Source organism: Gordionus sp. m RMFG-2023, chromosome 2 (genome assembly GCF_954871325.1).
Source record: "Gordionus sp. m RMFG-2023 chromosome 2, tfGorSpeb1-WG-v2, whole genome shotgun sequence".
Classification (NCBI taxonomy): domain Eukaryota; kingdom Metazoa; phylum Nematomorpha; class Gordioida; order Chordodea; family Parachordodidae; genus Gordionus; species Gordionus sp. m RMFG-2023.
Window position 1 is genome coordinate 3029471 of NC_088776.1, and position 27252 is coordinate 3056722.

General features: G+C 26.5%; 1 protein-coding gene across 1 annotated transcript in view; it reads right to left on the minus strand.

Moving 5' to 3' along the window:
* Nucleotides 1–16807, minus strand: part of LOC135923512 (uncharacterized) — a 28746-nt gene extending 11939 nt beyond the window's left edge. Inside the window, exons 1-2 of the mRNA XM_065458310.1 lie at nucleotides 16550–16807; nucleotides 8286–8372 (exon numbers count right to left, since the gene is read on the minus strand). Coding sequence (XP_065314382.1) covers nucleotides 8286–8372; nucleotides 16550–16768 — 306 coding nt within the window. The 5' untranslated portion in view covers nucleotides 16769–16807. The remainder of the gene's footprint in view (nucleotides 1–8285; nucleotides 8373–16549) is intronic.
* Nucleotides 16808–27252: the final 10445 nt, after the last annotated feature.

Here is a 27252-nt window from a genome sequence, read left to right on the forward strand (position 1 = left end):
CGAAGGCATGGGCATTATTTTTTTCTGGCTAAAATACTGAGTTGGCCGCTTTTTAAAAAATCGGCAAAACGAGCCGTTTAACAACACTACCGGTGAACAAAGCATAATTTAATATCGTACCGTACCGTACCTCTTCACCATGAGCATAAAGTGTATACCCGAGGCGAAAGGGGACAGGGGCACTATGGATATCCTATTTGTTTGTATATATATATGTGTGTTATGGTCACAATGTATTTTTTTCCGGTAGTGTTATTCAGAGCTGCGTTATTTTAAAAAATATCTAAAAAATCTGAATTTTTACAGGAAATATATTCCATTTGTGTATTTTGAATATACCTAACCCTAATAAATTTCGCAAAATTTTTCTCGTGAAACTTTTGATATTTGATAGTAATTTTAATATCCGTTTTTTTCCCTAGATTCTTTAGAGATATAAATTATACGTGAACTTCAAAAGATAAAACGGCAAAATTTGTTCCGCAATTCGTAAAAGACAGGTATTCTAAACATACGTGAATATATTTCCGGTAAAAAAAACTAAAATTAAAAGGAAAAAACGCGGCTAACTTAACAGATTACCGGAAAAACAACGCATCTACGCTAACATATATAATAAGATACTTTTTACATACTTATCTAAAAATAGCCTTCTTTTCTATTTGAGGTTCTTTTAGAGGGGTTAGCTATAATAGATGGCTAAACAGTCTGCTGTATATAAATAAGAACAACTTGCCCTCGGTTAAACCCGACTATTGTAATCAAAGATTTAAATCCGATCCTAAAAAGAATAAGGAAGCTAGAAAAAGTTTTACGCCTCATTTATAGTAAACGCGATTTGTGCCAAAATTTATCGCCGAGTATACGGAGGAGCCCAAAATATGAAATAGCGTGAGAAAAACATATGTCGCGACGCGACGAACAGACGAATCAACTGCGATTTAGTTAGGATTTTCGCATCCCTCGACCGTATCGCGCTTACTATAAATGCAAGCGTCAGGATGATATATAAAAAATCGGCATAATATCCAGCCCGAATATGTCTGTAATCCTATCACTGTTTGCTACTATAAATGCAGTGTAAGGATGAGATATAGAAACCCGGTATAATATCCGGCCCGCTCCAAATGAACATTTTAACATCGAAGTCCGGTTCGACCAAATTGGAAGAAGATGTCTGTTTCCTAATCCTATCAATATTCGCAAGTTTTACGCGCAAGATCCAAAATGAGTACATTTAAAAAATCAATGTTTTTTTTTGTTTTTTTTAATCTGACCACTTTAAATAATCCATTATTTAAATGATGATCGGACAATTAACTTTTTATACATGTATTGTATATATATAATTACGAATAAAAATATTTTTTATAAATGTAAACATTTTTTTTTCCCCCAATAAAATATCCATATTTTCGTTAAAATATATAAATAATTATTATTTATTAGTTTAAATTAGTTATTAATGGGATTTTTTTCTCGGAAAAGTTTAATATAATATAGTAATATAATATATATACACAAATATTTTCTGGTTTTTGTTTTAAATAAAATAAATTAACTCTCAAATAAGCTAAACTTTTTTACGTTATTTTTTTTTTGCTAATATTTTGGTATGAAAAAAAGGCTTAGGGAAAAATAAAATATTTAAAAATATTTTAAGCGTAAATTACATTAAGTGTCCTAATAAATATGAGGAGAGAGTGGGGAGGAAGGCATTGGCTAAATGATATTAGGACGGGATAGTGCATAAACCTATTATATTAATATAATGATTCGATATTTTATTTTTTGGCTTTTCTTAATGTAATAATAAATATTTTGATAGTATGTATTACTTCTTTCTCTTTTTTTTAACTATCGATTTTGTAAAGGTTTTTCTTTATATTAAATTAAAATAAATGAAAGGAAAGGGAAATAAATAAAGAAGTAAAAGGAATTATAAAAATAAAGAGAAGAAAAGGAAAAATAATTTTTTTTTATATATAATTACACAGAATTAGGGGATGAAGAAGTCTCGATATTATTTTTTGGGAAATATATAATTCTATCTACACAATCCTTATATTTTCTTAGACTCTTATTATTATGACGAATAAGCATAGCAACCATAAGATTATTTTTTTATTTTAATAAAATATCAAATATAAAATATATATATATGTATGTTAGCGGCAAATGTATTATTTTTTACAATTTTAAGCCCGTTCATGTTAAACTTAAAATTTTGATTTTACCGAAAATATATTCTATCATGTTTGGATTACCTATCTTAAGAATTGTAGACAATTTTGCCGTTTATCCTTTGATCCACTCATAATTTATATAAAGAATATATATGGGAAATCTAATATAGATTATATTTACATTTAAAAGGTTCGTGGAAAAATTGTCTGATATTATTCATAGGTTATAGGTATTCCAGGCAAATTTTTAAAAAAGCGCTCAAAAAAATGATTTAAAGTTGTAAAAATAACAGATTGATTGCTGATATACATACGTTCCTCCAGCAAAATTAAAGAATCCTGAGGATAAATGCTAGATGGAAACTCTGATAATCATCAGTAAAGTTAATATTTAGTAGTGCTTAAACATCTTTCCAACTTCTTCGTCAGATGTCACCTTAAAAATGACGGATTTAACACGTGATTATAGAAAATATCGAACCCGAATAAATTTATAAAAAGATGGCCCTTTTTTTATTTTTTTAGAAAAAAAATCACATTTTATTTTAGCAATTCCGTTCCCATTCCAGAGAAAGAATTTTGAACAGAAATATTCTTCAACCCTAACCTCTGCGTAACGAGGGTCAAAAACCGAAACTTGAGACAGTTAACGGACCGGTTTTGCCTTTAGTCTAGACCAAGAAATAAGACATTTCTTGAAAAATTAATATCGAAAACATCTATCCCCACATCTGGTTTAAAAGGATGTCCCCCTAACTTTGGCCAAACTCTAAAAAAATTATTTAGTCCATGCTTTTTATCCCCCATAATAAAAACCTTCTTATAGATTTTCAAGTTGAGAGCTTAATCTTAGAAGGTTCTAAGAATCGTGTTTTTTTAGGAGGGTATAAAGAACACGAAAAAAAATAACATAACGTTTTGTAAAAATAAATTTTTTAAAAAAACGAAAAAAACACATTTAGCTAAAAAAAAATTCGTTATAAAAGTTGTTTTTTATTATTCTTTTTCGTTTTTTTTAAACAAAACACCCACACGTTTTTGAAATGATTTTTTTAAAAAAAAACGAAAAAAACACCTTTAGCTAAAAAATCCATTATTAAAAGTTGTTTTTTATTTATAATTATAAGTGTCATTAAAATTTTATGTTTTTTTCCCCGACCAGGTTACATTATGGAGTATATATAATCGGACATACAAATTTTTTTTTTTTAAAAAAAAGAAGGATTATTATGTAATTTAACACCTTTTAAATTTTTTTTTTTTGGTTTATTAAATGATATAATTTTTATCTTTAAAATCGATTAAAAAGTTAGAAATACACGACATTCGAAGGTATTTTATGTAATATGTTATCATCTAATATGATATTACAAAAACTTCTTAGATGTTTAGAAGCACCTGGTCTGCATTTTTTTTTTTTAAATCTAAAAGAAGATTTAGATTTTTTTTATAAAGTTTAAATTTTTTTTTTTACTTATCTTTCCAAAAAATAACTTGTCTAACATCAAGTTACTTTTCGAAAGTAACTTTTAACAACATTTATATCGTTAAAATTAGGGGAATCAAGCTTATATATTCTCATAGAAAAAAAAATTTTTTTTAAAGTTAATTAGAAAATAACCTATTAGTAGATTGATAGAGAAGTAGATATATTAATTGTTATTTAAATTGAGTTTTTTTTTAAAATAAAAATTACTAAAAGTATTTACTTCTCTATGGTATCTTATTACCATTAATTTCGAATTTACTTATAAAAAAGGATTTTTTTTTCTAGGGAGATGTAAGCTAAGTTCCAAAATTTCTAGCAATTTAGATAGCGGGAACCATTTTAAACTAAAGTATTACATATTTACTATTTTATTTATATTTAAAAAAAAAAAAATCATATTGCTGCTGAAAATCGGTAAGTTTGGTATCCAAATTTTAGCAAATATTTTTTATTATTAGAATACCCTAAGACTTAGCGGCCGCTAAAGACGGGCTCAGTTTAAGAGTTATAACCAAAATAATATCGTCTAAGCCTTGCTCATGTACGATGGGGCAGAAAGGTTTGGGCTTATACAGTTTATAAAAACCGGCCCAAACCGAGCTTTTATATACCTAAGATCCTAATCCATAAAAATTATTGGCAAGAGATTTTCTTTATAATACACAATTTAAGTCATTTAATAAAAATTTCGCTTATGATATATCGCTTATACCTAATGCCCGAATTTCCTATTTTCTAAGCGGTTTTCATTCGCGAATCCCGTTTGCGACGAAATGACAGAAAGAGTCGTGTGATCCAAATATGTCATTTTAAAAAAAATTAGCGCAAAATATACAGTAATAGTTAGTGTTAAAAAGCCGGCCAAAATAATATTATGTAACTAGAAAATTTTTGGGCAAAATAAGATGTCCGAACCTTTCTAAGATCTATTGATCAAAATTTTTTCGCTTTTTGAATAGGTCTTTAATAAAATTATTATTAATCTATCTGAAGATTTACTTTGCTTTTTGTTTGTTTGTTTGAATAAACCCTATTTCACTAAAAGCTTATAACTAGGATACTTTGTAAGGAGTTCTATTTATGATTGTTTTATACCTCACGTTAAGATAATCCAATATTTATTTTTTCTTAGTTTCTAATTTAACCCAAATTGTAGGACTCAGGGTCGTCCCTTCTAGTCTTAATCCACTTGATCAGACCCCTAAATAAAACTTAGCTGAAAAAGTATTGGGCACATTTTCTTTTCTTTTTTTGGCTCAGGACTGAGTTCAAGTTAGTCTTTACTTACTTAGCAATTCTACTAGAATTGGTTCGTGACCTAGAATTTGTTGTTTGTTCGTAAAAAAAAAAAATTCTTTTGAAGCTAGTGTTGTTAAAAAACCCGATATTAACGATTATTATAACCAAAATTACATCAAGATGTATTCCTAAAGATTTTTGCACATAGCTGGACTGAAATGCTTGGACATCTAATATACCAAATCACAAATTGGGCTTTTGTTAACAATGCTTACTATTTTTGACTCATTTACCTATAAAATACATGTATATATATTTTTTTTCTTTATATAGACGACACCACCTTCACTAACGATAAAAGTATATAAAAGTTAAGTTTTTTTTTGGTAGTTGAAGTAGATTAAATTTAATGTCTGTTAGGAGTAAACTAATATTAATAATATATTTTTTAATATGCACGATTAAAATTTGCAACAGGTATGTATATTAACTATTATGTACATTTTTAAAATATACTAATTAATGATAATTTAACACATAATTTTCAACCCCCTTTAAATATCATTTTTTAACCTTATCTTTTTTTTTCAAATTCATCTTTATATCTGTACAAATATATGTTTCTTATCTAGCGTTATCTTACACTTCACCACACCTCTTGAAAAAAAATATCATCATTTTTTTTAAACATTTATATTTTTATATTTTTTATAATTAATAGCTATAATAGTAAAAAAAAAGAGTTTTTTATAATTGTATATAAAACATTTTTAAAAAGATAACAAAAATAATTTTGTAACATAATTATAATATGGTTTTTGCTATTATAACAAAATAATAAATATTATTTTATTAGGGTAGTTAATAAGAAGTGTAGTGTAGGTATAGATAGATAGTCATATTTCAAATTATATCTACTACCGACCTGTGATAATATAAATTTATATTAACTAATATTAAAAAAAATAAAATGTTTATAAAAAATATGTTTGCAAGAATTAAAATATTAAAATAAAGATCTTTAAAATGAGATTAATAAAAATTAAAATTGTATTATTTTATATAATGAAATTTGTGATGAGAAACTAAATTGAACATAAAAAAAAATGATTTGTTAAAAAAAATTTAAAAGAAGCAATTATGGCTGGACTGACTGGCCACCCCTTTTTTTTAAACGGGTAAATTGTTCATTTTCTCTCATTTCATTTCTTTGATTTTGTTTTCTTTTTTCTTTTACAATCTTTTTAAACTTTTCCATTCGTTTACTTTTTGTCTTATTCAAACTTTTTCGGATGCTGCCTCTTAACTTTTATAGCCAATAAAATGAAATTTATTTACGATTTTTTACGGGCCGGGTCGAGTAACTCGAATAATAAAATTCGCCGGTTAGAAAACCGGTCTAAGGTATTTAGCGGGTCGGTTAGGGTAGTGAATTCTTTTTTTAAATATTAGTTACATTTTTTTTCAAAATAACTATTAAATTTTTTTGATTTAAAATGTTTTTAATAAAATAAAAATCAATAGTTTATATAATATAATTAATTATATATTATAATTTTTTTAAATAACCATTAAAAATCTCCACTTTTTTTTTTGTTTAATAAAAAAAATATCTTAACACACCTATTATTATATTATAATTTTCAAAAACTAATGTTTTGGTATAACAAATCGATGGATTAATGATTTTTCATTGACGAATATGATAAAAAGAAAGAAAAGAAAGAAAAGAAAGAAAGAGAGAAGAAGAAAAAAGAAAGAATAATTATAACAAATTTCACTTATTCGTCATATAAGTTCCTAATTATATTTTTACAAAAAGGTCTCAAATTTCAAATCCAATTTTATAATAATAAGGTTATTAAATTATTCATTATTATCTAATTTTTAATCTTTTTTTTTATCTTTTTGTTAAAAAAAAAATTATCAAAAAATATAATATGGTGTGGTAAAAAAGGTGTGATTGGAATTAAAATGGTAGGATGACAATTTGACAATAAAACCATCATTTTTTTTAAAAATTTTATTATCTATTAAAATAATATAATAGATAATAAATTTTAAATATTATATATAGTTAAAAATCAAAAAAAAAGGTGAAAAAATTCGGTTCAAAATTCCGTTTTTGTTTGCTTTATTGTCATTTTTTTGATTTTCAGGTTGATAAAGAGGTATGAATAGTGGGGAGTGAAACTGTTATATTATTCTATTATATATATATAATAGAATATAATTGGATATGATAATAAAAAAAAATTTTTCGCAATTTTTTTCAAATTTTGTGACTCTTATTTATGGTTTATTAAATAAGTTTTTTTTTATTATACTAAAAAAAAATATGGGCATTATTATATGTATATACCAATTATCTGTTCATCATTTTATATCAGTTATTATTATACTATAAACTATACTATATTATAAAGTAATAATTGTAAATGAAATATTCATGTTATACAATAAATATTTAATGAAAATAGGATGGTAAAGGGGAATGGGTCATAAAATGTAAAAGCCATCTATCATTTTTTTTAAAAAAAAATAAATATTTTCCGCCGGAAATAAGATTTTTGTAATAATGGCACGTTTCCCTTTAAGATCCGTTTCGCGAATTGGTAAATATATAAAATAACAATTTTTTTCTTTATGAGTTGGAGTGGCGTGGAGAGGGGGGGGAGAGATAGAAGTGACAAGTTATTTTAAAAACCAACATTCCAACTTTTATAGTTTAGAGGATAAATGAATACAGATGGTTTTTACCGTCTCTCAAAGCCTTATCGTATTTTTATGTTTTTTAAAAAAAAAAATTTATGCTATTAATCATTTAGAACGCAAAAAAAAAAAAATTAATTTGCAAGAATTTTTTGTTTGAGGGGATGTTTAAAAAATTTGCTGGGGGGTCCCAGACCCGTCCCAAAGCTCAGTTTGTTACAGACCGGGGCATCTTTTAAACTTTTCCGTGACAAAGTTCATTATTATAACTAAAATTTAGAAAAGGGGAAGGTTGTCCTAAGCCGAAGAAGAAAAAAAACTCGCAATAATTTAGTTTTGGCGCCAACTCAAAATTTAATACAAAATTTATAAAATTATTAAATATCGTTGACGTCTTTTCTAAGTCATTTTATAACCTTTTACTCCCGTTTGCGTCTACAAAATAATATTATTCCCTACAGCAGACAGTGTTCTTAAATGCCCTCCCCCCCATTAAGATTCTTAGCTAAAATAATAGTAACTAAGCCTGTTGGATATTTAGCAGATAGAAGTTTCTAACCTTTCGGCCATCTACGATGAGGGAAAAAAGCACATTGACGCAATTTTATATATCGTAAGTAATGAAAACTTATGAAAAAATAAAATAAAAATCAACTTACAGCTGAGCATTCTGTATAGTATTGGCATTTGCGACGAAGATCTAAATCTTCTATTCTCGCGCCTTTGTATATAGCTTGACCATTTAGCTTTAGAATATAAAATATTTTTTTAAAAAAAGATATTTAATTTATCAATAACAAGAAAATAAATTATATATATATATCATCTTATTTTCCTTCAAATTCGCGGTAAAAAAAAATACGCGCATCGTTTCCCGTCATCCTTGGCGCCTTCTTTTTAACTGCGAAACCGGAAATAGAACCCGAAAAACCGGAACCTTTCGGGAAAAAATATTTTAAAACCAGGGATCCGAGATAGAAATCGTTCTCGAATGTAATTTTGTGTAAGTTCCACTGGCTCGATCGTTATAAGGTTCTAACTCCACTTAAAGTTTAAAAATTTGGAATTTAGAAAAATATGAAATATTATTTTCTATAATATCAAACACAAACAAACAAAAAATTCCCCAAAATTTTCCATTCCTTTTATTCAATAAATTATTAACTCTTAAATTTTTTTGTTTAGTAAGGAATGTTGGGTAAGCTTAACTAAACACTAATCTCATGTTTGATGGTTAATAATTCGGCCTTTAAATTAAAAAAAATAAAATGACAAAGTAAAAATATTATTTCATACGCCTCGTTTAATATAGGATTTATGAATAACCAATTTTTAAAAGGCAAAAATTTTATTTTCCTCAAATTAAATTCAATTCTTATTCTCTTATATTATATTTTTTTTTGGAATAGATTTATACAGAGATTCAAATCATATTCCATATTAATCTCCTTTTGTCTGTATTATAATTACTAAAAAATACTTAAAATGAGATGAAACGCCCCCCAAAAATAAAGTAATATTTCTTTTTTATATATTTATAATTCAAAATATTAATATTTTTAATAATAAAAAAAAAAGAAAAAAAAAGTCATATATAAAAATTAAATACGATTTTCATTTTCGATAAGAAAGAAAGAAAGAACAGAAAGAAAGAAAGAAAGAAAGAAAGAAAGAAAGAAAGAAAGAAAGAAAGAAAGAAAGAAAGAAAGAAAGAAAGAAAGAAAGAAAGAAAGAAAGAAAGAAAGAAAGAAAGAAAGAAAGAAAGAAAGAAAGAAAGAAAGAAAGAAAGAAAGAAAGAAAGAAAGAAAGAAATAAATAAAGAAATAAAGAAATAAATGTTTTTGAAAAATAAGAAAAAAAATAACGTAAAAAATGTTTAGAATCTGGAATTTTTTTTTTTATAAATCGGAATAAGAAACATGTTGTTATTTTAAACAAGATTGTCCCAGAACGGCTTAACCCAATATTTTATCCGGCAAAATATTGCACTAAGCTTCGTGATTTCGCTAAATAGATGTTCTAAACCTTGGTTCCTTCTACAAACAAAATCTTCAGGCTCGCGTTAATATTATTTCTAGGTGAAATATTGAGTTACACCGATCAACAACACTTCGATTTTTTCTGCTCGCTGCACTTCATTTCTATTCTTCTTTTTTCTTGGATATACTTCTTCTATAGAAGGAAAAAAATTCAGAATTTTTGGCATTTCTAGAGAAATTCCCCAGATTTTATTCAGGTGAATATTTGATAACCATCTTTTAACATATTTGTATAAACAATGCAACTATAATCGGTGTTGTTAAAATGGGATGGATTTAATACCAAATTTTTTTTTTTAACTCAATATTTTAGCCCCAGAGAAATATCGCCTTGACCCGCTAGATTTAGCTAATAGATGTTTAAATCCTTTAACGCCATCTTAGGAGCAAATTCTTGAGGTTTTTTTTGGAATAAAATATTGAGTTATAGCCGAACACTAAAACATATATAATTAGTCATTATAAAGAAATTTACTATAATATATATATAATTTAAAAAAAATGATCATAGCAAATTTATAGATTATAACAATTATAAATTATATACATAAGTTAATCCTCTATGTCTAAGTTCATAATATAATATAATATATACATTTTTACATATGAAAAAAAAGTGTGAAAGTAAGACATCACCCTCTGTCCCACTGAGTTCAAAAATACAATATACAATATGCCATATTATATAACTGAAAACAAGACGAAATGTACATTTATTGTATAATAAGGCAAATTTAGTACCTAATATAATCAATCTCCGTTGCATATTTCCACAAATATAAGATACATAAATAAATAGCTTATGTTTATTAATTATTGTCATATTATAAAAGAAAAAAAAATTTGACAAATTATACATCCATCTAATGATCTATTACTCAACATATGGTATATAAATTACATTGTAATGTTATAATATAAAAAAGGTATATAATATATATATAAAATTATGACATAAATTGGGCTTTTGCTTGGTTTTCTTGGCTTGATACCATTTTCATTCAAAAAAATTTTTTTATATATACATATAAATATATTTTATATTGTATTATTATAATGAATAAAGGCCAATGCGATGCGCTAATTTAAAACTTTTCCCCAAAAATTTTGGTTTATATACATTGTAATAATGATAAAAAAGGTGATTTTTATGTATAATAATATATTTTTGGCATATAAAGTCCTTTATTACCGATTTAAAAGAAAATATTATTGTCAATATTGTGCACCTACCACCCACCAAGTCGTTATATCATTATGGTAATTATATATATATATATATAAAAGAATTTATTTTAGACCAAATTTTTTTTTTATCTTCACGCTTAATTTGAGGTATAATATCATCAAAAAAAAATATATATATAAATATTTTTAGAGCAAAGAAGAAAGACATATCGTCTCCAGTCATAATTATTTAAAATATAGGTATTTTTAAAAAATAGGATGGAAATGTTAACTCTGGAGGAAATGATCAGATTAGATTTCTTTTATTAACCAAGTGTTTTCAAAGTTTTTAATACATCTCACTTCTTTTTCTTATGGATCTGAATATCTGCTTCTGTGAAACAGAGTCCAAGAGATCTCTGAGACTGAGGTCAAAAAAAAAGCCTAAGGAGAAAGTAGATATAGACCTGTAAATAACATCGTAGAAATTACTCGCTTCAAAAAAAAAACGTGATCAATCATAACCCTAGTGGAGTCGGAAGATCTTGATATCTGGAGAAATCTTCGATCGTAAATATTTAATTATAGATTAAAAAATAATTTTCATTAAGTTCCCACTTTCATTTTTATGTAAATATTTTTTAAAAAAAAATGTTTGGTATATCAAATACATATCAACTACTTGCCGGACTAGTTTATTTATCTATATACTTTTTTTTATCACTTAATCTCTTTAAAAGAAATAATAAAAATTGAATTATCCTAATAATTAGGATAAACAAAAAAATAACACGTAATTTTTACTTTAAAGTATATTTAAACCATCTTTATATTTTCTTTTGTATCCTTCATTTTGTTTATTGGACAGGTATCCTAGCACCCGACTGTCCAAGCCTGTCAGTGACCTGGATGTCAACTCTACGCTCCGAATTTCATTTTACCATATGTCTTTACACATTCAGCCATCGACGAAAAAACCTGAAAATTTTTACTAACCTGGGACCTTCTGTTTCCAAGCACACATAAACGGCACAATAGAGAAAGAGATGAAGAGTAAAATTAATCAAGGGTAGTTAAAGTGAAGATCTTTATCTGGAGTGCTCTATACAAATTGAAGGGGAAAATTTACTGAACCACCAACATTTATTCTATATAGTTCGGAAACATGGCCAACTACAGACGAGGGAAGTCTACGAACTATGGAGATGAGAAAGCTAAGGATGATTGCTGGGGTACCAAGAAAGGATAAGGTGCGAAGTACAAGAATACTAAGAAGTTTAAAGGTAGTGCCCATTAAGACTAAGATAATGGTAAACTGGGCACACAATGAGAAGGCCTATGAACTACATAGGAAATAAGGTTGAGAGTTTGGAAGTAATGGGTAAACGTAAAAGAGGAAGGCTAAATGGGGCCATAAAGTTAGAGGCAATATGAAGAAGTATATAAAAGAGATATAGCATGAATATGGTAAAGTGGAGAGAGATATTGAAGGAGCTTACCGCCAGAAAAAGGTGAAAGCTAAAAAGAAATATAAACCATCTTTAACGAAAAAAATGAATTTATTATTTTTTTTTTATATAATAAATTAACGTTATTTTTTAATATTTTTAATAAAAAAATGAAATAATAATTTGTAAATGTATAATTTATATAACCAAATATCTTTAATAAAAAATTATTTTCTTTTTATATATCTATTTTTTTTCCCCTGGGATTGGAATCGAAAAGTTAGTAGCATAAGATAGATAGAGAGTGTATCGTATTAAAATAAAGTTTATTTCTTATTTCAAATTCAATAATTTTGGTTGTTTTTTAATAAAAGTAATAATTGTTATATATAAATAAAAATAATATTAAATTTTAATTATTTTAAAGAAAAATCGCTGGAGGGGTTTATGGTGTATGTGCTTGGAAGCGGAAGGTATCCGGTTCAATCCTGATAAGGAACGGTTCACGTTTTTATTCCGATGACTGATGTGTGAAGACATATGATACAATGAATTTCTGAGTTTAGAAATGTCACCCCGGTCACTGACAGGCTTGGACATCCGGGTGGCTAGGATACTTGTCCAATAAATCATTTCTTCATATTGGCTCATAAAGTTATAGATAAAAGAGATAGGAGCTCACCAATAGAAAAAGATGAAAGCTAAAAAGAAAAGAAAAAAATTTATTTAAGGAAAAGCCAAAACAAAAAAAAAAATCGTAAAGAATTAATTGGAATATACAATGTATATTTAATTTTATATTTATCTTTAATTCAATTTACTTATTAAAAATGGGGAGGGGGGTTGTATGGAATTCGCGGGGTTTTTAAAAATTCATTTATTAAAGGGGAAAATTTTAAAAACCGGAAACATCTGATTTTGAGCGGGAATGTATTCCATGTATTTCATTGTTGTAAATGTTAGATTTAATTTGCATAAAGAATTCTTTTGGATTTTGTTGTACTTTATATTTAATTTGCATAAAGAATTCTCTTGGATTTATTATTATAACGCGTGATAAAAATATATATTTGAATAGTTATGAATATTAGTTATAAAGAAGATTGAAAAGAGTATAAAAAGGCCAATTTTTACCATACAAAGGGATCTTTTTTTAATTATTAACTTTTTGTATTTTATTTTTATTTTATTTTTCTTTGTCTTTTTTTTATTATTTTTACTATATAATTTGTTAATTTGATAATGTTATAATTTTGAATAAAGGATTAAATTGATTTCATGATTTCGTGATTCCTAATTATTATTAATTTCTTTTTTATATATATATATTTGTTTTCTATTTTTATTTTTAGGTTCTGATTTCCAATGTCAAATCTTTCCATTGTGACATTCATGAGTAAAAAGGTGACCGAAATTTACAGTAAAGGTTAGTTTCGAGGCGATTTTAAAAGCGGCTAACTCAATATTATATCCATAAAAAATATTACGCACGCTCTGAAGATTTTTACTCTCATAGTTTTTGGCATAAAAGGTTTTTTAGACATCTATCAGCGGAATTTCGAGGCTTTGAGCGATATTTTTTTTCTGGGCTAAAATATGGAAGTTAGCGCCGTTTTTTAAAAATCGGCTCAAATCGATCCTATTCAACAACACTTAGTGAAGGTTTTACTCTATAGATGCTTGAATATTTTTCCCGCTCGAATCAGATCGGTACAAATAATTTAGAATTGTACGATTTCCGATTCCCTTCCATTTCCGGTTATAACATAATTTTCCCCTTTTTATTCCAAGAGGGAATGCCTATTTTCAAATTTCAAAAAAAAAATAATATCCTCCATATCATTTATAATTTGCCTTTGTTCTTCTATATTAATAATTATAGGATAATTTATCATTATTAATTACATATTTATATATAAGTTAGCGTGAATGTGTTTTTTGCGACAATGTGTTACTTAATTTGCTACTTTAAAAATCATTTTTTGAGCGAGTTTTTTTTTTAAATTTAAAGATCGGATATTAACCGGAAATGTATGTGCCGCCATGGAATACTCATCCTATGAATTTCAAATCTTTTCCCAAGAACTTTAAATTTGATATAATTTATATTTCGATTTTCTATATATATTTTTTATATATAAATTATAAATGATTGAAAAGTTAACAGCTCCAAACATGATTGAATATACTTCCGGTAAAATCAGATGTTAAATTTTTTTTAAAAAAACCCAACTCAAAAAAGTGATTTAAAGTTGAAAAAATAGCGCATTGCCGGTAAAAAAAAACATTAAGTATATGATACAAACGAAGTCTCATATGCACTAATTTTTTAGAGGTGTCATCGGTTTTAACCACCCATCTGTTTTTTTCTCGTATTCAGCCACTACCCGAAGTTTTATAAAAGATCTAAACCGGACTATAAACTCCTATTAATGAGTTATATGGTATATGGGAGATAGAAAAATATTATTTCACCCCTCCCCCTTTTCCTTCTTTCTCGAAAAATAGACTTTACAAATTTCATAATGTGATATTTTATGAAAATATTTTTACTTTTATAAATAGTTTTAAAATTATCATTTATTATAAATACATAAAATATAAATATTTTATGGATAAAAATGGCAAAAAAAAAATATATACAAATATTTTTTTATTTAAGTGTGATATTGGTGAGATTTAATATTTAAAAAAAATCGATATAAAAAAAAGGCTTCAAATATATATATACATAAATCCCTGCATTCATTACGAATAGTTAGCTTTCTTCCTGTCTGTTCCCTATATTCCTGTCGTTAACCGGAATTATCTGTTAGGTCCTCCGAATGCCGCATTCTTATTACTCACCCACATTTCTTCGACACTTCGAAGCAATAAGATGTATATTAAATATTTTTACTTTGACAAAGAATTCGTTTTAGCCCGTGTTTCTGTTTTCAATAAACAGTTCAATATAATTGATTAATTAAATTTTTTTCTTCAAAAATATTCATACAATTATAGCTAGTGTTGTTAAACGGTTCGTTTTGAGCCGATTCTTAGAAACAAGCTCGAGATGTGGATAATATAAGTTCTAGACCTTTGTTCTTTCTATGAGCAAAATCTTCAGAACTTACGGTAACATTTTTTCTGGATATATTTAACTTTTTCTTTCTTACCTTTATCGTTCCTTCTTCATTTCTAAAAAAAAACTAGATTCCCTATTTCATCTATCTAATCTCTCTCTCTTACGACGTCAAAAAGTAAAGTAAAAATATAAAATAAAATAACATAACAAATTATATAGGTGTATTTATTTATTTACTATAAAGGAAAGATATAACAACATTAACTTAACTCTATCTAATGTATACATTTATATAATAACCTTCTGATAATATTTTTTGATGGTGCGGTGGTCCTATTTAAAATAACTTTAATTTTCGATAAAAATATCACGTCTTTATTTTATATAAATTGTAAAGGTAAATTTTTTTTCTCTTCCTTTTATATATATAATATAATGTGAATTTATTTTGGTTTAAAGAGAAGTTAATTTTAAAAAAAAAAATTATTATAATAAACTAACCTAATATATACATGTGAAAATAGTATCTTATCTTATGATAAAAATAAAATATATATAAATAATATTATCTTGTCTCGTTGTTCTTTAAAGAAAATGACCTAATTTTCCCCTCTTTAGCCCTTTAAAAAAAAATATGAAATGTCAAAAATAATAAAATAATATTTTACAAGTCTATAGGGCCTGAGTGATTTAGTAAAGAAATCGGTTTTACTAGTGTTGTTAAACGGTTAAAAACGTCTAACTTAATATTTTATTCAGAAAAAAATATTACGTAAGTTCTGAAGATTCTGCTCATAGAAGGAACAAAGGTCTAGAACATATGATTATCGATATCTCGAGACTTAGGGGCAATATTTTTCTGGCTAAAACATTGACTAGGTTTTATACAGTGAAGTATCTTATATAGAAGTCATCTTTTTTTTAAAACCTCTATAAAGAATATGAACTTATTAATTTTGCTTTAATAAAACACAAATTATTGTAGTTTTTTAAAAATGAGTTTTTGTAAGAAAGTGTTGTTTAAAATGATAAAGATTATTATTATTATACAATACAATAATTACGTATACACCTTTTAAAGACCCACAAATCTCTTATTATAAATGAAGTTAATTTTTACGGCGTTTCCCGAAAAGAAAGAACAGAAAAATTTAGTTGAATATATTAAGTATTTTTGTTTCAAAAAATTTAAATAAATAAACCTTAGAATTCTTGGTAGAATTGTCGTAACCCAGCTGGTAAATGCAATGGGATTCGCACTGGGCCCTTATCAGCATAAGTTCGGCTCCCACTTTCTCCACATTTCCGGTTAGGAAGGAATAATGAACCAGGATGATATAATAGAATAACGTTATCTTCATCTCGCAGATTATATTTTGCATAATCTTAACGACCCTTTGCCCAAGAAGATTCAATGACATTTAATTTTATTATATAAAAAAATATTTATTTTTTTTCTTTCAAAAATTATAATTTAAAATGAAAGATGATTTCAAGAAATATTATTAAATTTATATATAAAAAAATAATTTTTTTTTTGATAAAAAATAATTTTATATATTAGGGAAAAAAAATGTTTTTATTTATATATAAAATTTTATCAATAATTTTTTAAACATATTTTTTTAAAAAAATAATAAAATAATAAAATTAAAATAAAATTAAAATTAATAAATTAAATAAAATGAAATGAAATAATAATAATTTGAAATAAAAAAAAATAGGTAGTCACTTCTTTGAAAAGGGTTTTTAAGGAAAAAAAATAAATAAAACAAAAAAAATTATGTCAAGTTGACCACCAAACCTCACTTATTTGAGTATAAAAAGATGAACTATAATTAATTTTTAATATTTTTGCCCTAAAACTAGTAACCATCTATTCTATCAATAAAATTAATCTGAATTTTGTTATTGTAATTAGCTTGGTGGGTATTAAGAGAAATCTTTAATATTTATAAAAAATAATTTGTATTTTTAGCAGTAATTATTTTCCAGCACGTAGTAATATAACAAGTAAGTGTCTAATCCTAAGAAAATTTCAAATATATTTTATTATTTTTCCCATGAAATTTTTAAATCAGTTTTAAATTTGCCCTAAAATTCATGGTGATAAAATATTATAAGGTTAAAAAGTCCAGATTAAGATATTTTAGCCAAATTAATATTATGTAAATCTCAATATGGGCTTAGTGTTCATTTATACAAATTATTTGATTTTTTGTAATATTTTAATATATTTTATTTTTATAAATTATAATTTTATAACCCTTTTAAAAATTATTTTAAAATTAATGTTTATTAATAAATCAATAAAATAATATTATTATGAAGTGAAATTTGAAATTTAAAAAAATACAAAAATGTATATCTTACGATTATACGTTAGAGACAATGTGTTATTTTTTTTGACCTTTAGTTCATCGGAAATATATTCTAGCATGTAATAACCTATCTAATGAATTGTAGATAATTTTATCGTTAAATTTTTGAGAAAAAAAAATATTCTAATATATATTCAATTATATCTTAAGTTCAAAAGTTAATTGGCAAAATTATCCGAAATTCATAGCATATATAACACATTTGTATCGTCAATATTTTTATATTTAAAAAAAAAAATTTAAAAAGAGGGAAAAAAAAATTGATTGTTTTTGCTTCAAGATTTTCTAGTGTATAGTTATTTGGCATGCATGCTAGGAATATATTGCTGAAAAAATTCAAAAAATTAAATGTCACATAGATTACAATTATTATTACTTTTAATTTCTTCCAGTATTATCTCCTTAGCTACTTTATATATATATGAATTGAATTGAATTTGATTTGTATGTGTCTATATATTATTAATAATTGTCTTTAAGAGTTTATTATATACCTCTTTTAAATCACAAAATTTTTATAGATTTCTCGGATTGATATCTAAGCCGTGTTAAAACGGCCCGTTTAGAGTCGATTTTTCTAAAAAGGAGCTCTAACTCAATATTTAATCCAGATAAAAAATTTGACTCAAAGCCTGAATAATTTTTCTCATATTTGGGCACAGAGGTTTTGGATATCTATTTAACCAAATCTTGAAAGCTTAAGCATCGGCTAAAAAAACTATTCTTTTACAACACAACTTAAGCTTGTTACAGATAAATTGTAAAAAAGAACATTTTCGATATCATTTTATTAAAACTTTCCAAGTTTTATATTGTATATACGTTTATCAAGTATTTGTGTTTTTTTTTTGAGGATAAAATATATTTTTGTGTTTTTCACATTTAGGTGCTAGGGAAATTTTTACTGAATTTTTTCTATATATATATTTCTTACTATATATATGTATGTTTTAAATTAATTAAAAATTCTAAAAGAATCTTCAACCAATATTTTGTTATAAATTTCGTGGGAAAAATTTTTAAAAAAAAATTTAAAAAAATTAAATTTAAATAAAGAAGATAAAGAAAAATGAATGTAAGGACAGGAGTGACAAAAAAAAAATAAAAGTTCTAACACGCCTGCTCACTAAGATACCCTTTAATTGGTCACCATATCTTCTTCGTCATTGGCTGAACTGTTTCGAAGTATATAAATACAGATAAATCGATCGAATTTTTAGTAAAAATCGTGGGTATAGTTCACTTAAAATAAAATATTGCTTTAAAATTGACGTGAGAAGGAGAACCAATTAAAACTCTATATTTCGTTCCGTCCAAGGAAGGAAGGAAGGAAGTTTTACATTTGGCCAGAAACAATTTATTTATTCACTTGGCTCGAAGAGATATTTATCAGGAATATTGCCAATTTTGCTAAGGGGAAGATTCTTGTATTGGCCACCTTCAATTAGGGGCCACTTAATTCTTAAGGGTGGTAGTATACCTTCTTAGTAAAATAATATACATTTTATAAATCGAATCGTTTTCTATTTAAGTCATCAAATAAGGGCCTCGGCTTTATTGAATTTAGAGAAATCTGTAGAGGGATCTGTTGTTTCTTTCTTCCATCAGTTACGCCAACGATACCATAGAGATATAGATTACTGAGAGGTGTCAAACTCCTTCATCCTTTTTCATTTCCGCTTATATCGACATACAAAAACGTTTCGTTTCTGATGATTATATATTTTTTTGTTGGATGGAACGTTCCTAGAAATTCGGAATGTTGAGGAAACCTTAATTTCCGGTTTAAAAAAACGTTTATTTCCTGTTCCTGAACCGTTCTTCAAAAATTGTGTACTTTATTTTTTTCCGAATCGTTTTTAGGTTCATGTTTAAATATATTCCGAAGGAACTAATACAATCACAGGAGATGAATCGTGCATCATAAGTTTTCACTTAATATAATAGATTCCATGCATTATGTCTAACTCGTTTTTATTATAGTTAGAGGAAGCAACTACTACTCTGTAACCTGCTAGAATTGTGTAGAAGTAAATATATCTATAGTGATTTATATTAGTTCTGTCACCGGCAGAATAATAGTTATAGTTGAAAATATCATATAATCATATACATAAAATATTAATGCATTTCTTTCATTCTTTCTTTCTTTCTTTCTTACTCTCTTTCTTTCTCTCTTTCTTTCCTTCTTTCTTTGCATTTTTTTGTTTTTGTTTATCCTTAAATATTTATTTTCCAGTAGTTGTTAAAAGATACTTTTCAAATGATGAATCTAGATACAGTTACATCGTCTAAAAAAAATATATCTACATACAGATACTATCTATAAAAGAGTATTATAGATACAGATACCAGTGTTGTTAAATGGCTCTATTTTGGCTCTATTTGAGCCGATTTTTAAAAACGGCTAACTCAAGAGTTTAGCCAGAAAAATATTGCCAAGGCCTTGAGATTTGGCTAATAGATGCCCCACCCTTTATGACATATATGAGTAAAATCTTCAGGCTTAGGCTATTTTTTTTCTTGGGTAAATTATTGAGTTTGCCGTTTTTTATTTTAACAACACTAACAGATACCCCATTTTTTGTATCTAGATACTTTAACAACTCCGATGTTTTCTTGAATCATATCTAGTACAAATATCACGTGCTCCCTATAAGTGAGTGTCGAAAGCGGAACGCCCCCTACTGCTTCAAGACCAAAATGAGAATGAGACGGGAAAGATGGTAATCAAAATAAAAATGCTGTTGTTTCAGGGTTTTAGTTTTACTAGTTAAGAGCGATTATATTTTCCGGCGTTAAAGTTTACGCGGGCTTAATATCTTCAGCTTTTACGACTCCATCATAGCGTAAATCGTCGGCTGAGTCTTATAATGATCTATATCCACATATTATTTTTTTCGCGAATTGCATTGTTTTTTTTTCCCCCGAGATATTCAATCATCCTCAACACTCACGATTTAAGAAATAATTCTTTATTTTTTAATCTTTACTACTAACCGAAAAAATGATGTAAAATGATGAAAAAAATGAACCATTATTATTTGCCGAATAGTGCTGTTAAATGACACGTATTTTTAATTTTTTGGGAAGGGAATTAAAGATTATTCTATCTGCTGAAATTATAAGCAATATAAGATTTGCAAATCTAATTTTTAAATAGTTTAAACTTTTTTAAAAAGGGAGGTATATGTCATTAAATTCATTTTTTCTGGCATCCCCTACCTTTAGGACCTGGCCATAATTTCCCTTCCAAAAAATTAAAAATAGAAGCTGATTTTTTGAAAACGGCTAACTCATTATTTTATCCAGAAACAATATTACACAAGGCTATATATTGAGGTTGTATCTCTTCTCTCTCTTCTTCTTCTTCTCTTCTCTTCTTCTTCTTCTTCTTCTTCTTCTTCTCTTCTTCTTCTTCTTCTCTTCTTCTTCTTCTTCTTCTTCTTCTTCTTCTTCTTCTTCTTCTTCTTCTTCTCTTCTCTTCTCTTCTTCTTCTTCTCTTCTCTTCTTCTTCTTCTTCTTCTTCTTCTTCTTCTTCTTCTTCTTCTCTTCTTCTCTCTTCTCTTCTTCTCTTCTCTTCTCTCTTCTCTTCTTCTCTATCCATTAGCGAAATATTGGGGATTAGGCAATATTTTTCTTTTTTAAAAAATCGACTCAAAGTAAGCCTTTTTAACAATACTAAATGCTAAAATTTTTAAAATTTAATTTTAGAAACATCGAAAGGACACTTCCGAAGATCACTTTTGCCGGAGGAGAACCAGACCGAAAATTGGAATTGTGGCGATGCCCTTGTGGTGTTTATATATTTTTTTAAAGTAAACTATATTTAAAATTAAGGACATTTGTTATTATTATGTATTAGGTTTAAAAATATGGTATTATAAATCTCTGGGAATCTTAAAAATATCATCTACAAAGCTATATTAGTTATCCTAAAAATTTTCCATAATTTATTCAATATCAAAATATTTATCATAATTCATAATTGTAAAATATTTATTTTATAATAATATAATTTTCTCTTCGTCCGTCTAAAAAAAATAATTTTTTTTTTTTAAATATTTGCATTTTTAAAGATTTTAAATATCTAATATTTCTTATCTTCTATATTTTATTTTATTTTATTCTACTCTATTCGTTACGCTTTCTTTTCTTTTCTTTTTTTAATTTTATTTTCATTTCTTTTCTTATCATTTTTATCATTCTTTCTTTGCTTTATAACTTTCTTTATATCAACTTTCCCATTACACCCTTACAATTTAATGAATATGTTTAAATCTGATATTACCAATAATATACTTATAAATATTATATTATATATTATATATGTAATCTTTTTTTTTCAACGATAAAATAAAAATATATTTATTATTTTATTTTAATATATATGCAAATTTCAAACAAATAATTTTTTTTAAAGAAATATTGAAAAAAAAAAAATAAAAAATATATATATATTATAATATTAATAATTCTTTATAATAAATAATTTTTAAAGTCAATTTTAATCCACAAAAACCCGACAAAATATTTACTCTAACACTTTAAATGATAGAGTAATCCATAGTTGGGCACGACAGGGATTCTAGATCTTTATTTTTTTTAAAGTATCTTAGATACAGATACAAGTATTTTATTTAAAAAAAAACTCAAAAGTATTTGCCTGAAAGATATCGATATTTTAGCCACCCACTCCTGCTCATTACTTTAAAAAAAAAAATTTCAACCCTCCCGCCACCCGCCGAAAGTTGAAAATATTTAAAAAATACCCGACCATGCCCATATAAAGTATGGGCGGGCGTGAGCGGACGGGCGAAAAACCGGCTTTATATTTATTCCTTTCTGCAACAATAAGCTGGAAAGTTGATGAGATTTGTCGATATAAAAAAATCCTTTAGTTTCACAAAAAAAAATAAAATTTTTAATATCATCGCTTTCCCAACCCAACTGCTATAAAGAAATTGTGTATGACCACACAATTAAGAGTGGGAACGGGGTGTGATGTACAAATCAACTAGCTGAATTCTTTCTTTCTTTCTTTCTTTATCCATTCCCCAAATTGCTTGTTTTTATACCAAAGTATACTGTGTCCAAAGGAATAATTTAAAATACCGGATATACTTTATTCAATCTTAATGAAATAAGATGATAATAATTCAAGTGATTGATGGACAAGAAATCATAAAAATTGTATTAGGAAGAGTTGTTTAAAAGACACTTTATTAATGATTCTAGATATTATCGTCTTAAAACATATCTAGATGCAGATATTTTCTGTAAAAGAGTATTATAGATAAAGAAATCACATTTTTTGTATCTCGATACCTTAACAACTCTAATATTATGTAATTTGAACATAACAGTCAAATTGGTATGCCAAATATATAATGATCATCATGAATATTCATTTGAAAATATGAAAAAGGCAAATGACATATATAATACCTAGACTGACGATTCATTCATTAAAAGTGTACATCAAATGCAAATCAGCTGGAGACGCCATCTTGGTTACACTGATCGTTATTAAAATTTTAAACGAGAATCTAATTTATTCCTATATCTGATGCAAACTTTATTTAAAGAATTACCGGATCATCGAGATAATAAGAAAGTAAGTTATCAATTTAATATTAGTTTTTAACATGAAAATAATTACCATATGTGTTACCAAAATGGCGGATCCAGCTGATTTGCTTTTTAACGACGCTTAAAAATGCAATATTACGAATGCGCTGTCAGTCAGGGTATCATTATATGTCATTAGAAAAAGGTAAGAAAGAAAGAAAAAAACGGTATCAAAAATAAAGGTTGATAGTGAAAAGTGAAATTTGTTTTTGAAAAATACAAATATTATAAAAAATAAAAAGTATCATAGATGCGCAGAAATAGGTTTCCTATTCTAATAATGCTAAAAAGATACTGAGTACAAGATACAGATACAAAAAAAGGATCTTATGTTTTAAGTTACATTATTCACCGTTATTGCCCAACTCTATTATCATCGAGCTCTAAAAAGAAATATATATATAAGAGACAGCTGCGAATCCGTTTCTAAAACCAGACTTGACCAGAACCAGAATTTAATTTTTTTTTTCTTCTAGTCAACCTGGAAATAGGCTGTGCAGAAATTATAATCACGTGAGGGATCATCTGATAAAACATTGGTTTTTCTTTGTATTTTAGATATTTAAAAACATGGTCTTCCAGTCCATAAAAGTCAAGTCTGAAAAATTTTAAAAATAAACTCGGTCTGGGGTCTGGGTTAAAATGGGTTTGAGGGTAACTGAATTATAGGGTTATATTATATACGACGCTCAGGCTGCAGCTACCCTAGCAACCAGGGCAGTTATTATCTCACAATACCGAAAAATAATCTTAAGACAGCCTTGACCCATCTGTTTTTTTTTCAGTGAACATTTAAAGCAGGTACGATAAAGAATCCTTTTATTCAACTTCAATTTAAAAGTAGTTGTTTGTCGCAAAAACCATGACCAACATCAGGGAATTTACCCAAATCTAAATTAGAGGTCCAGAACAAACCTGGGTTCCCTTCATAACTTAGAAGAAGAAAAAAACTAGGAATCAGAGTCTCGAATCTTCTCCTAAGATACTAGGAATCAGAGTCTCGAATCTTCTCCTAAGATATACAGAATCCGGAAGCCATTTTAAAAATTTATTTCTCATAAGGAATTAATTTAGTTTACCAATTTAGTTAACGCGTTCCGTTCATTGTTGTTATCAAAAAAGGTATATTCTTTCTTTCTTTCTTTCTTTCTTTCTTTCTTTCTTTCTTTCTTTCTTTCTTTCTTTCTTTCTTTCTTTCTTTCTTTCTTTCTTTCTTTCTTTCTTTCTTTCTTTCTTTCTTTCTTTCTTTCTTTCTTTCTTTCTTTCTTTCTTTCTTTCTTTCTTTCTTTCTTTCTTTCGTTCTTTCTTTCTTTCTTTCTTTCGTTCTTTCTTTATTTCTTTCGTTCTTTCTTTATTTCTTTCGTTCTTTCTTTCTTTCTTTCTTTCAAAAATTCTAGAGTTGGGCAATAACGGTAAATATTGTAACTAAAACCCAAGATACTTTTGTATATTATACTTTGTATCTTTTTCATCTATGATACTTTAATTTTTTATATTTTTGTTTTTTAAAAAAAAACATGATTATAGGACATAGAAATTCAAAATTAGTTTGACATTGATTGAACAAGAAACGAACACCGAATTCTTAAACTAATTTAGCCAGTCTAAGACGATGTCGTTTGATATCGATTTTTTGTAGAATGTTCATTTCTTTTAGTAAGAACCCTAGAATATTCGGGAAACCGCGCGGATAATTTATGAACCGGAAGCAGAAATCAGAATACTCAGAAGCCAGAAACAGGAATAACTTTCAATAGGCGTAAATCTCGGATCCAAATATTATTACTGATCCTACTTTGAGCAGGCCTCGGTTTTTTCTATGCAACATATTCTCTGGAAACGACAACTAGAAGTTCACTATCATTAAAACTCTAGACAAACTACTCGAATTACTTATAATCTTGCTGCAAATGACGATGACGATTTCACAATCTAAATCATTTGTGTTGTATTTATTATGTTTTATTAACATATATAACTCAAGTAAATTATATAGGTATATACAAACATTTTAATATAACTTTATTATCTGGTTGCAATAAGAAGTTCCTATAAATATATCATGGTGTCTTATAGGATGTACAGATTGAAACTTATTTTATAAAATTAATTTCTCTCTTTGTATGTAACGTTGTTTTAGAAAATACACTTTGTAATGATAACAATAATAAATTTAATTTTGTATAGGAGAAAATATGAAAATAATTTAACAATTTAAAGGCCAGATGGGTTAACCTAAAAGAAAATTTATTGACCAAAAATATGTAATTTTTTTTTAAAAACACACATTTAAAATTTAAAATTTATTATACATTTATTTTGCATTTATATTACAAAAAATTATTGTAATTATTTCAAATTATAATAAAATTTTTATAATTTTTTTTTAAAAAAATTTATTTTTCAGCCTATTTTATTTTGTTGTCCAAATTTAAAAAAAAGTTAATTATTTTATAAGCTACCCATGCGTAAATATTGATAATATTTTTATTTAATTTTTTTTTTTAAATTAAATATATTTTATAAATGAAAATAAAAAGGAAAAAGAGAATAAAAAGAATGGAAATAAGAAAAGAAAAGAAAAGATAAGAAAAGATAAGAAAAGAAAAGAAAATAAGAAAAAGAAAAAAATATTGATCTTTCACAGATTAATTTCTAATGATTATACATATTCCTTTTAGTTAGTGTCATTAAAATGTCTCAATTTTTTTTAAAAAAATGGTTAAACCCCAATACTTTTAGGCCATTAATATTACCGCGAGCCTGAAGTTTTGGCTCTTAGATGGGAAAAGAGGTGTGGACATATATTAAAGAAATCCTTAGATTAGTATAGCATTTTTATAGCTAAAATATTGGGTTTACCCCCTTTATTTAAAATTGAGCCGTTTTAACAAACACTGACCTTTTATCTAGTGTTGTTGAACGGCTAGCTCAATATTTATCCAGAAAAATATCATGCAAACCCTAAAGACTCTGCTCGTAGATGGCACACAGGATTGAACATCTGTTAGCGAAATCTCGAAGCTTGGGTAATATTTTCCTGGCTATAATATTGAGTTGGCCCTTTTTAAAAGTCAGCTGAAATCGAGCAGTTTAACAAACGGTGACCTTTTAGCCATGGTTTTTTAAAAAAAAAAAATCATTTAAAACATATGGGGGAAAAATAAGATTAATATAAACTTGTCAAAATCGATGAACATATAATAATACCCCATGGAGTGACAGATGCATCCATCAAAAAGTGTCATGGACGAAAAACAGCTGGGGACGCCATTTTGATTATCCCATAATCTTTATTTAAAAAAAAAAATTTGAAACGAGAGGACAATTTATTTCCTATGACTGACGCAAACTTTATTAAAGATTTTGCCCTATCATCGAGATAATAAGGAAACGAGTTATTATCATTTTAATAATAATAATTTTTAAAATAATTACTATTACGAGTTACCAAAATGGCGGGTACAGCTGATTCGCATTCGACGACGCTTTACGAATGCGTCGTCAATCGTTTAGGTGTTATTATAGGTCATTGGTCGAAACGTTGACTTATGATTTCCTTGTGAGAGCAAAGATCAATGAATCCTTTAGGAACGCCAATTAAATGCGGATATCTCGTGTGATTGGATGAAATAAAGAGAGAGAAAATGAGCGAATCCTTGTAGGAAACGTTTATAAATATATATTTATTCCGATGCGAGCAAAATGAAAATAAATAACTCTAGAAGGATTTTATGTGCTGATCACTCCTAACCTGAATATATATTTCATCTTTTAAAATAACCATAGAAGAAATATCGCTATACACTACATTGCACACATAAAAAAAAAAGATCCCAAAATGGAACTTTTATCAGGCCCCGGAAATATTATTTTTAAAATTTAAAAAAAAC